The 12782-nt window shown below is 37.0% G+C and overlaps 1 protein-coding gene across 1 annotated transcript in view; it reads right to left on the bottom strand.

Annotated features, from left to right (window-relative positions):
* Window positions 1-12782, bottom strand: part of LOC131429317 (uncharacterized) — a 61252-nt gene that overhangs the window by 44597 nt on the left and 3873 nt on the right. Inside the window, exon 2 of the mRNA XM_058593381.1 lies at window positions 3527-3653. Within this exon, the coding sequence (XP_058449364.1) occupies window positions 3527-3653 (127 nt within the window). The remainder of the gene's footprint in view (window positions 1-3526; window positions 3654-12782) is intronic.

Genomic DNA, 12782 nt, shown 5'->3' with positions numbered 1-12782 from the left:
GCTCAAACTTAACAGGAATATCAAAGAAGATTGTACCAACCTAGAAACATTACCGATTGGGTTCACGCACGGACAAGTCCGGGTCAATTTTGATCAGAAGGTATATTCTTTGAAAATTTGCGAACAAAAGGCGGACTATTCGTCACAACTGCTGGAACTAATTCCCATTAGGATGGCTATCATAGAAACTGACTTATTGTAACGAGATCCCTCAACACTTCCGTAGAGCGTACACACTTAAAACCAATTCTCGAGCAACAGTATAGTAAAATGTCGCAACCGATCGACAATACACAATTTTGCTGATTGCTCAGTAATCAATATTATGTTTTCCGAAATTGGCTTAGTAGATTTACTGATATTTCGGCAAAGTATATCTTTTTGCCGAGATTTGGTAAGAAGATATACTGATATCTGATCTTCTGATCTTCTGATCTTCTGATCTTCTGATCTTCTGATCTTCTGATCTTCTGATCTTCTGATCTTCTGATCTTCTGATCTTCTGATCTTCTGATCTTCTGATCTTCTGATCTTCTGATCTTCTGATCTTCTGATCTTCTGATCTTCTGATCTTCTGATCTTCTGATCTTCTGATCTTCTGATCTTCTGATCTTCTGATCTTCTGATCTTCTGATCTTCTGATCTTCTGATCTTCTGATCTTCTGATCTTCTGATCTTCTGATCTTCTGATCTTCTGATCTTCTGATCTTCTGATCTTCTGATCTTCTGATCTTCTGATCTTCTGATCTTCTGATCTTCTGATCTTCTGATCTTCTGATCTTCTGATCTTCTGATCTTCTGATCTTCTGATCTTCTGATCTTCTGATCTTCTGATCTTCTGATCTTCTGATCTTCTGATCTTCTGATCTTCTGATCTTCTGATCTTCTGATCTTCTGATCTTCTGATCTTCTGATCTTCTGATCTTCTGATCTTCTGATCTTCTGATCTTCTGATCTTCTGATCTTCTGATCTTCTGATCTTCTGATCTTCTGATCTTCTGATCTTCTGATCTTCTGATCTTCTGATCTTCTGATCTTCTGATCTTCTGATCTTCTGATCTTCTGATCTTCTGATCTTCTGATCTTCTGATCTTCTGATCTTCTGATCTTCTGATCTTCTGATCTTCTGATCTTCTGATCTTCTGATCTTCTGATCTTCTGATCTTCTGATCTTCTGATCTTCTGATCTTCTGATCTTCTGATCTTCTGATCTTCTGATCTTCTGATCTTCTGATCTTCTGATCTTCTGATCTTCTGATCTTCTGATCTTCTGATCTTCTGATCTTCTGATCTTCTGATCTTCTGATCTTCTGATCTTCTGATCTTCTGATCTTCTGATCTTCTGATCTTTTGATCTTCTGATCTTCTGATCTTCTGATCTTCTGATCTTCTGATCTTCTGATCTTCTGATCTTCTGATCTTCTGATCTTCTGATCATCTGATCTTCTGATCTTCTGATCTTCTGGTCGTCTGGTGTTTTGCTCAACTGAACTTCTGGTCTTCTACTTTTCTGGTATTCTGACTTATTTTATTTTTTTCTTATTCTTTTCTAATTTTGTGTCTTCTTTTATCTTCTACTGTGTACTTATATCGTATTCTATTCTTCTTCTCTTATTTTATGTCGTCTATTTTCTTCGGTCAATTTTCTTCTATGTTAGAAGCTTTTGCTAGAGTGTCAAACTGGTTGTAATAAATGTTTATAGAATACAATTACATCGTTTCATCGTTTTTCGAGTTTCTAGTGTTCTCCTGGGACTGATCTTCATTTTAAGCGAGGAAACTAGTGACAATAATCGCTTACCATTGAAACCTGTGTTGAACTACGTTCTTTTCCAATAACCTAATCAAGTGAATCAATGATAGTGCCGCTTTTTTCACGTCACGTACCCTAATCGATATATTATTCTAACACTTTACCGAAATGGAAGTTTACGACGCACATAACAATTAAGCTTATGCTTAGGTAATCGGGTTTTATGTATGTTCGCCCGTTGTGTTCAGTTTTGCCTTTGCGTGATTTGTTTTCTTGGGAGGCCAAAACACAGTCAAATGTATTACACAAATTATAATATCCGGCTTTTTGTTGTGCAAAATAAATGTTTTGCATGTGTAAATTTTGGTTAGCAAGGGTAGAACTCGTGTCAGTAAAATCGAATATAAGATGTATTGAAGTAGTTAGCAGAACAATCATGGAAATATCAAAGTTGAACCGGTAGTTCAGACTAATTGGTAATGTTAAACATTTTAACCCTTCTAGAATAGCACAAGTAGTGCTTAATTTGCATTGATAATTCATAATCGTCAAAAGGAAATGTTAGGATTTGAATTAGCGCAAAGAATAAAAGTTATACCTATTTGGTCTTATTATTCTTTGAGGAAGCAACCTTACTATCCATCTCTCGAACTTGTTTAGACTACGTAAAAAATAATTATATTACCCGTCCCTACATGAAATTAATAATCACACGATTCTCTCAGAAACCCAAACCAATGTTTAATGCTCCCTGTAGTGCCTGAAAAATTAAAAAGGCGGCAGAAGAAATATCCGTTCTTTGTTCGCCGAATGTGTCATCCACTCATGAGTTGAATATTTAAACGAGTGGAGCATTTCGTCATTTTATTTTCATCGTCGTTAGCCACTGTCACCATCAAGTTAAGGTTTTTTTTTCTGTCTTGACTCGACGATTATTTGCTGTTGTTTTCAATTCTGCACTGGCGAAAACGAAAAGATCATTAAAACAATTTGGTCAAAATGATAGTGCACCGGAAGTCTATCGTTTTTTTTTGTCGTTCGTGTGAAAAGTCAGCATACAGTGATTTATCGCAATGTGTCGAAATTTTGCATCACGCTGCTGCTCGTTTGATTGCATGCTCATATTCTAAGAACTCTGGAACAGTTTTATCAGTTGTCTTTTTGTCCTTGAGCGATAATATGTGCAATGTTTTAGTTAGTTGATTAGGTTTTCATAATGACTCTGGATAGTACAGCTTGTAGTCGATGATTTTAAATAGTATTTATATTGCATGATATTGAATTGTCTAGCCAAAACATTTTTTTTGCATCTTGCCTACGAAGTCCAAGTCATGTATGGTTTTGATTAGTATGGAAATTCTTGTGGAAGAGATTTCATTATATTCTTTTACTTCCAGCCAAAACATACTATATTCAAACAACAAACAGCAATATTTTGACATGCCGCAGCTTGAACAAATTCTGACGCCTGTTTCGGATTTGCTACCGTATTCAATCTCAACTGTTTTTTTTACCGCGGGGCACCTGCTGGTTACAATTAATCACCCGTTCAAAATTCCACGCCTCCTATTATATAACTCATTTGCTACAGGCGATCTGACAGGAGGCTGTGAAGTGGCACTTCTCGGAGCCCTTATTCGTGTGATCGCGCGGTCCGATTTGTAGCCTTTGATTTTCTTGCTGTTTTTTCGAGCTTACACTAGAAACCGTCCAGAGCCAGAGAACCTGCTGATCCAATAAAAGATCGGTGTTTTTGTTTTTCAACATACGAACCTGTTTTACGTAGACTTCCTTGATCTCGGGTCGATATGACGTGCAGCGGGGTGGAATCTCCAAGCACCATTCCCTGGTAAGTACCTGCACGGTTTGGTTGCGGGGAACAGTTTCCAGGTCGGTGTAGCTACGGTTAGTAAAATAGAAGAGAGAAAGATTGAAAACTTTGTTGCAATAATGATATATGCGAACTTGGGTAGGGTAACCGTATCCATATACATCACAGTGGATCTATTCTTACGTAAAGGGTGATTTTTTTGCTGGTATCTTTTTGGCAACACTGTTTTTGACAAATCACGCGTGAATCTTGTCTTTTGTCATTGTAAAACTTATTTGGTATATAATTTATTCATAAATGGGCGCTGGCAAAGTGATAGGAAGATCCACTTTTATATCGGAAAACTGTGTTCAGCTACGAAGCTCATTCCTGATTGAATGGATACCTCAACAAGCAAAACTGCCGCATCTGGAGTGAAGATCCGCCAGAAGCATTACAATGGCTACCAAAGCATCCCAAAAAGTCACTGTTTAGTATGGATTAGAGAGAGTGTGCATAAATCAGACCCATCATTTGCATGAAATCACCTTCAAACATTAAATTGTATTGATTCTTCTATTGATTCTAATAAAGATTTCATAAATATTCTTAAATTTTTTGTGTTTTATTTTTGAAAATCAAATCCTATACATCTTGAAAAATCACCCTTTGGAAGTTTTTGAGAAAGTACAGAAACATAGAGCAGAAAAAGTAATAAAATTTTGATCCACTATCTTCGATTTGAAAGGAGCTTTATGCACGTCTTTAGTATGGCAAAAAACTTAGAAATCGAAACTGCACAAAAACGGCGTATAAATAGACGTTGTAGTTAATTAACTGGGAACTGAAATAAGTGTTTTTTGATATATTGGAACATAAACCGAGGAAATAACATTTAGTGAAAAATATTTTTATATTATTTTATTCACCACAGTTTTATTTTAAACCTGTTATTAAAACTTATTTAATATCAATTGAGTAATCTGCATCTCCCAAATCCTACACACATTTTTTTAGCCTGAACCTGGTCGGGTTCAGGTCAGGTTTCGGGAGCAAAAATCCGAAAATTGACCATATCTACTCTACTCACATCATCTCTACAACGCATATGGATGTATTTCACGTAACTATGATGTGAGTTTCTTTTTTATGGTCTATGCTCGTGGTATCTCATTCAATTCATGGGATCATTTTTTTTTGTTTCGATTATAGAGGTTTTAACCTTAAGGTCATTCGCCTCTTCGGGCCAGAAAAACTTTCTGACCCTATGTGCGGGGTTGGGAATCGAACCCAGGTGGGCTGCGTGAAAGGCATCGACTTACCCATTACGCTACACCCGTACCCATGGGATCATTGTGTTGAATTATGAAGAAGTGCTTTTTCATTTAAAAACTATCTGGGATTCGGACCTTAATATTTACCAGCATGACAAAGTGCATTACCGAGCATATTATCCTTGTCCCGTACTCGTGTGACCACAAGTAATTACTAAAGACTGTCCCAGAAAGTATGGACGCACTTTGATTTCACTGTAAATAATTCACAAGTGTTAGATATTCAAATTTTATTCGAAATAATGATAATATTAGACTACAACAACAGAATATTATTCTCAACATTTGCTACTTAGCCATTGTAGACTAGCTGGCGCATCTTCTTGCGAACGTTCCTCATTAAATTCCGTACAGACTTCTTGGCGACAAGTTTTGACACTTCTTTCCATTTTTTTTCGAACTGTTGAATGGTTTCGGCTGCCGAGATATGTTTCCTAAGGTGTGCCTTCGTTAATGCCCAAAATTCCTCAATTGGTCGAAGTTGTGGGCAATTTGGTGGATTCATGTCTTTTGGGATGAAAATGACATTTTTGGTAGTATACCATTCTACCATTGATTTCGAGTAGTGGCAAGAAGCAAGATCTGGTCAGAAGACAACAGGATCCTTGTGGCTTCGAATCATGAGTAGAAGTCGTTTTTGTAAACATACCTTGATGTATAGTTCGCTGTTCATTGAAGCAGTGGTGATGAAGGGTTTCGAAATCTTACCGCAGCTACAAATTGCTTGCCAGACCATAGCTTTCTTACCAAATTTTTCGACTTCAATCGATGTCTCGGACTGCTTTAACACTTGCCCTTCTCGCACCGTATAATATTGTGGTCCCGGCAACGATTTGTAATCGAGTTTCACGTAGGTTTCGTCGTCCATGATTATGCAGTTCAAATTTCCAGCAAGAATCGTATTGTACAGCTTTCGATCCCTCGGCCTGATCGATGCTTCTTGTTTCGGACTACGTTTTGGTTGTTTCTGCTTCTTATAGGTTCGAATATTCAAACGTTCTTTAGCACGAAGAACATTTGACTTCGAAGTGCCCACTTTTTTGGTCACATCCCGAACTGAAACCTCATTCTTTTGCTCGAACGCCTTCAGTATACTGAAGGCCAACCGAGGGTTAGCAGGACCTTATTTTTCGACCCGTTTTCGGTTTATCCTCAAAGGTTTTCTCCTCACCAAACTTCCTTATTGCATTTCGCACTGTTTTTTCACTTACTCCTTCCATTTTTGCAATCTTTCTCAGTGACAGTCCGCGTTCTGTGCACCATTTGTACACAATTTTTCGACGTTGTTCTGCTGAAAGTCCACGCATTTCGAAACAAACTAATGAAAACGAATAAACAACTGCACAATTGGTTAGAGAAGAGTGTAAATAATAGGACGCAGCCATAAAAATTGACAGATTCTGAACCATTGCGAAATGGCAGCGGTTTTTGGTTGCGTCCATACTTTCTGGGACAGTCTTTACACTGAGATCTTTTTTTATGAGGTTTTTTATGCGACTTTTTCATGCGAATTTTTCGAGTTATGCGGTTTTTTTACGCGAAGTTTCAGAGTTATGCGGATTTTCATGCGAATTTTCAGAATTATGCGGTTTCCCTTCTGCGGTTTTTTTTATGCGAAGTTTCAGAGTTATACGGTTTTTTTATGCGAAGTTGCAGAGTTATGCGGTTTTTTTATGCGAATTTTCAGAGTTATGCGGTTTTTTTATGCGGTACGTAAACTCGCATATAAAAGATTTCAGTGTACTTAGTAAAAGTGTAGCGACGTGACAGTGAATAAGTAGGATCAAATGGTGATTGAAAAATGATGTAATTATGTCTTTCTCATATTACTTATATTTACAAAAAATACCACAAGAAGATTCAGTCAAGAATTTTTTTCAAACCTAAATAAAATTATAGGGACTTTCATTAGGTGTAAACTAGCATAACCTTTTCAATTTGTGAACAGTTATGTCAAGTTAATAAAAATTCGTCTTTATTCTGCATCGTCGTACACTGACGGTTTGAAATTTTAAATACACTTCATCTTATAGTTCCAGAACTGTGGGTACAAATTGAATGAAACAGTATATCAAGGATGGTAAACATTACAAATGGTTCCATCTGCTAATGACGGTATATCTATATTAATGTTTCTTGCTATTGTTTTTCTTTCTTTTTTTTTTCTTTCTGTTTTCTAAAATTTCTTCTGATTAGATGGAAATATGATGACCTTGGTCATAATGCAATTTGCCCATCACTTGTTAAATAATGAAATTCAATTTTTTTTCGTTTATTGCGCTTTAATACCGCAACTGGAAGTCGGAAGTGGATAGACTTTTCGGGGACTTGGATCGGTTCAACATGTAATTTCAACTTGCTTCTAATCAATCACCGCAAACACAAGAGCGGTCAACTAAGCTAAGCGGAGCTAAGTTTTTGTTCAATTTACTGTTTTTGAGTTTCAAAGATTCATAGAAATTACATGTCCATTTTAAAAGTCAGTCTTGAGTCGAATTGTTCTATACCTTATGATCAAAAAAGAACCGGAATTTTCATTTTAAAATTCCCGCGCTTGTCCAATCGGTAAACTTTTATTCTCTCAACGTTGGCAACACTTTTTTACACATTCTGTCAAATTTTGACGCATATCGTACGATTAGTTTTTGTTTGGCATCTATACAACCCGGGTAGGTGTAAATAGCAAACAAAGGTCAAAATAATAACAAATTTTACCATCATATCTTGGCTTGATGTCTCTGTGTTGTCAGAGTGATACTTGATATTTTCGTGATATTTCATCAAGGGATCAAGACATTGTACAATATCTGTTCAACATCAAAATTAGTTATAATATCTTATTTCGTTATTGATGAGCTATTTCAATTTCATTAAGTAAATTGACCCAGTAGTTTTATCTTCAAATAAAATACCATTTAATAAACTGCATCAGAATTTGATAAGAGAAATACTTAAGATATTACTCTATTTTAAATACTAGAATATAAAATAATGAACAAATTCATCTTCTATAAATATTTTGTTCTTGGTTTGATATTACAATGACAGAATTTTTTATTTTGTTGCTATTTTCTCATGCAGGCTTTGTTATGATTTTTGATATTTTAACTCTTATTTCAAACTAAATAATGTTTATTTCTACCATTGAGATGTTTGATTTTAATGACAGAATTTGGTATTGGTTTGCAAATCACTTCTACCCGGGAAAGAAGTTGAAAAATTTTCGTGTGGCGATTTTTATAATGGATGAAAATTTAGAACAACGTGCGTGCATCAAATTTTGTGTTGCAAATGGGTTTAAGTGTTCCGAAACGTTGAAAATGCTAGAAAAGGCCTTTGGTGAATTGTGTCTAGGAAAAACACAGGCATACGAGTGGAATAAACGCTTACAAGGTGGTCGTACAAGCTTGGATCATGATGAGATCCCTGGCCGCCCAACAACATCTGTTACTGAAGAAAACATTGAATCGGCGAAGCAAATGGTGTTGCAAAATCGTTCTGTACCGATTAGAGAGATTTCTGTGTTGTTGGGCATCTCTTATGGATCAGCCGAACACATTTTAACTGATGTTTTGGGTTTGAAACGCGTCGCTTCTCGGCTGGTGCCAAAAAAGTTGAATTTCATTCAAAAACAGCGTCGTGTTGATGTGGCCAAAGAAATGATTTCCAACGCAGATAGTGACCCCACATTCATCGAATGCATCCTAACTGGTGATGAAGTATGGATCTATGAATATGACGTCGAAACCGCACAACAATCGACCGAATGGCGCTTCGAAGGCGAGCCGAAACCATCCATTATAAAAATCGCCACACGAAAATTTTTCAACCTCTTTGTATAGACGCCAAACAAAAACTAATCGTACGATATGCGTCAAAATTTGACAGAATGTGTATAAAAGTGTTGCCAACGTTGAGAGAATAAAAGAATTCCGGTTCTTTTTTGATCGTATATCATTGCAAAATAAATGGTTTGTTATACTGAAAATATATTGAAAGTCTCGTCCAAAGCGGAGTATTTGCAGTCTAACATCTTGCTGTCAATTTTTTTGAATTGACTATTCATCAACAACCAGCAATTTCAGTTTTTGCAATGACTGAGTGGACACATATATTGGAGAAGCCAAATAAATGAGAAAATTACAGAAAAGACGATTTTTTGAAAAAAGATACGCTCAGAGACAGGACTCAAACCTACGTTCCTATACATTCCGAGCGTATCTTTTTCCAAAAAATCATCTTTTCTGTAATGTTTTTCATTCATATGGCTTCTCCAATATATGTGTCCACTCAGTCATTGCAAGAAAATAAACATTGTTATGGCGACTTTACGTCAAACCAACTAACAATTAATGAAGCCAGAAATTTATTTCCTTTCAAAGCAAACAACCCGAGAGTTTTCGAAAGAGACGCCCGCGTAATTAGTTTCCGCGTAATAAACTATTCCTTGTATAATCTAAACTATATTCTTGAACGTTTGACAATATCTAGTATAGTTATTTTATTGTATTCATTTATTCAGGAGTGTTGAACCTGAGCTGATTTTTTTATATCATTTATTTTACCCCGTTTTTATATCATTTATTTTAACCTAATTGTGTTTGTTCACCGGTGGGTATGAACTGATTCTTATATCGGACTCTCTAACTCCGATGCTGTTTGGAGCGATCTCTATCGCAGTTCCATAAAAATATTCGACTGCCATGGATCAGTGCAAGTTTTCTCAGGTGAAAGCGACATAAGTTACAGCAAAGCAGACTGCGTCATGATTTCTGATAACTTTCAGATTATAGTGAGCGACACAAAATCAGTGCGACTCAATTGTCGTGATTGATAGTTGTGGTTGATTTCCGGCGAATCTCTCAATGGGTGTTCACGTTGTATCGTGTTAGTGCGGTAAAAAATCTAGTATTTCGCGAAAAAGAAATAATTATTTGGAGATTTGGCGACTCGACATAGCCACACACCGAGATTTTCGCTTGTAGTACAATGGAAAGAAAGCCCATTGCACTATAAACAAAAATTAACTGGCAATATGGCCTAGGTTGCGGTTATATCAATCGGCCTCATCTCAAGTGAGGTGACGCCAACCAGAAGAACGAAGAAGAAGAATAGTTGTGATTCATATTGACCATAAAGTTGAACAGAAATAATAATAAAAAGGTGTCAAATATACAATACAACCAATGTAAGTTATATGTGTTCGAACAATTGAAAACCAAGCCGGTAAGTAACGTTTCTACGTTCTCTTTTCCTCTGATTTACATGGTTCTAGTTCGTACGCATAAAAGAATAAAATACCCATCACCTAGGTAAAAATTTTCATCACAGCATTATGAGCAAAAATTCCAACAACCCTTTTAATTTTTCTATTTATTTCTCTTACTCAAAATAGATACGTAACACTAACTGTTCCTGTGTCCTGTTTATTAAACTTTACATGTCGATTTGTAACAGCTGTGAATGCGAACGCACTTTTATCAAGCTTCGGTTGAACCGTCAAGTTTCAGATAGGAAACTCCTCACCCCAGCTCACCCGTTATTATCTTCGAGTCATTGCCATGCATTGATATGCATGCATGATATTAAAATTGACAGTGAAAAACAGCGAGTTCACCACCACCGCCACCGCCACCGGCAGCGTGAATTAAGTAATTTAAAAATTATGGTACCGCTGCTGACGTGCTGATGTTTGTGCTGGCCACATTCAGCCGCCTGTTGCAATATGATTTTCGTTATGATTTATGAGCTGCATTCGAACCGTCAACGTCGGAGCAATGTCCGCATCAGGGAGCGTGGTTCGCCGTTTTGAATAATCAATCAGACCTTCAGCGGTCAGCCCAAATTCGAAAGGACTATATCTGATTAGTAGACCCTTAAGCGGGTGGTACTACGGCACTGAATAGCGTGATTGGTAATCTTTCGAGGGCAGCCCTAGTCTATGGTCATGTGAAGGGTTTATGTATGATATAATGATAGGTGAAGTAATTTAACCGATGTTACGGTAATAGTGTTTCTTCCATTTTGTGTCACACTCGTTCTATTGCGCTTGGTCCAGTGACATGGAAGCGTCAGCTCATTGATTGATTTACTGGTGGACTGGTCCAAAGAAAACAAATTTTTCAAAGTGCTAACTACTGCTTGAAGACACTTGAAAATTTATTTTTTCGCTATTTAAAATTCACGATTTTCTCCTTTCCATTTGTCATAACGTTTCTTCCTTGAGATTCAGGTTGACAATCCACTTCATCATGCTGTCTTTTAACCTCAAGATGATCTGATGTTAATTTCAACTGACTAACATTCATGACCGTTATGTAATTATACAATATTCACAAACGACCGTGGAGGAAGGTACTCTATGATAAGCCTTCAAAATATCATAGCATAACTGCAACAAATCAAGATGAACTTCGAAAACTTTCAAAGATGTAGTTCTTAAAAATTACTCGCGGGCAGTTATGCCTTTGAAGCACGATTTCTCTAAACTTCTATAATCTAAACTATTTTATAATTATTTTGTTTCAAATTGAAAGATGGCTTTTTGGTCAATTACCCTCCCATTGTTGGTGGGTTTGACGGTATTGCAAAAATCATCAAATACAATCAATTAGCGTTACAATTTGATAAAAATATGTGTTACAGCTTTTAGTTTCATTATTGAATTAAATGAATAAGATATGGAACGACTTGAATAAGATGATGATTGCATTACACTCCAAAATCCGGGGTTGGAGAGGCCAGTAGAGCTTAACTGAGATCTTTTTCATATTTCATTTTCATACTACCGGCCCTTATTACCAGTGTGAAGGTTTCACACAAAGACCAATTGGGTTTTACACAGAGACATCATATTACCAAGATATCCAGCGCTCACATTTCCCGAACAAATCATTGGCAACATCTTTTTTTGCGAGCATGGTCCTCTCAGGCGAGTTTGCATCGAATCTCGTACATGTCAAATTTGTGCGCGCCAAAATAGTAGCACTGCGCACCCATACAATTGACATGAAATGTTGAATGTGACGCCGTGCGATGGCGTTGCTAAATTGAGGATTGTTTTTCCTCCTAGTTGACAGTGTCTGTTTCACACGATGACAACAAATGAACGGTGAATCGAGTCCATCTTTCACGTTCATTGGTGGTTTGTGTACCATGGAATACTGTGGAATGAGATAGAATATTATAGAATAGAAAAAAATAATACAGACGGAACAAATGAGCAAACTACTGATAGCTTTCAAACGATGTTCATCCAGTTCATTTTGTGAGGTTATGTCGTTTTCATGTGAGACCTGATGGGTGAGATGATCTGTGAGTTAAGTGTAAGAGAAAGTGTAAGTAAGAACGGTAATAAAGGCCACCGTTTCAGCTCAGGACTAACGATCGACCAATAAAAGAGATAGAAATTGGGTAACAGTACCACCATTCAACTCAAATCCATTAGTGATTAACTTCAAGAGTAACATGAAATTTGGATCATTTTGCTTCGCTAAAACGGGGGCGGCCCGTTTGGCATAAGGTCATTTGGCATAATACCGTTTGGCATAACGCTGTTTGGCATAATGGTTATTTGGCATAACAGTTATTTGGCATAATGGTCTTTTGGCAAAATGGTCATTTGGCATAATGCCATTTGGCATAATAATAATGGGATTTGCAATATTTTATTCTAATGAAAATTTTCGTATGTGTTTCGATCGATTGATGTTGTGCAAGGGAAACTCCAACGAAATATGTGAAACCTTTTTACATAAGCAACTCACTTAGTGCCAGCACAATATTCTGTTCGTCATAGATGATTCAGGTCGAGACGGCCGAAGGCCGCGAGTGCGCCGGCGACCCGCCGTCGGAAGCGCCGGCCACTGCGGGGGGGCAGCGCCCC

Source organism: Malaya genurostris, chromosome 2 (assembly GCF_030247185.1).
Source record: "Malaya genurostris strain Urasoe2022 chromosome 2, Malgen_1.1, whole genome shotgun sequence".
Taxonomy (NCBI): domain Eukaryota; kingdom Metazoa; phylum Arthropoda; class Insecta; order Diptera; family Culicidae; genus Malaya; species Malaya genurostris.
The sequence above is the reverse complement of the archived record's forward strand: the minus strand, read 5'-3'. Positions and strand labels throughout refer to the sequence as shown.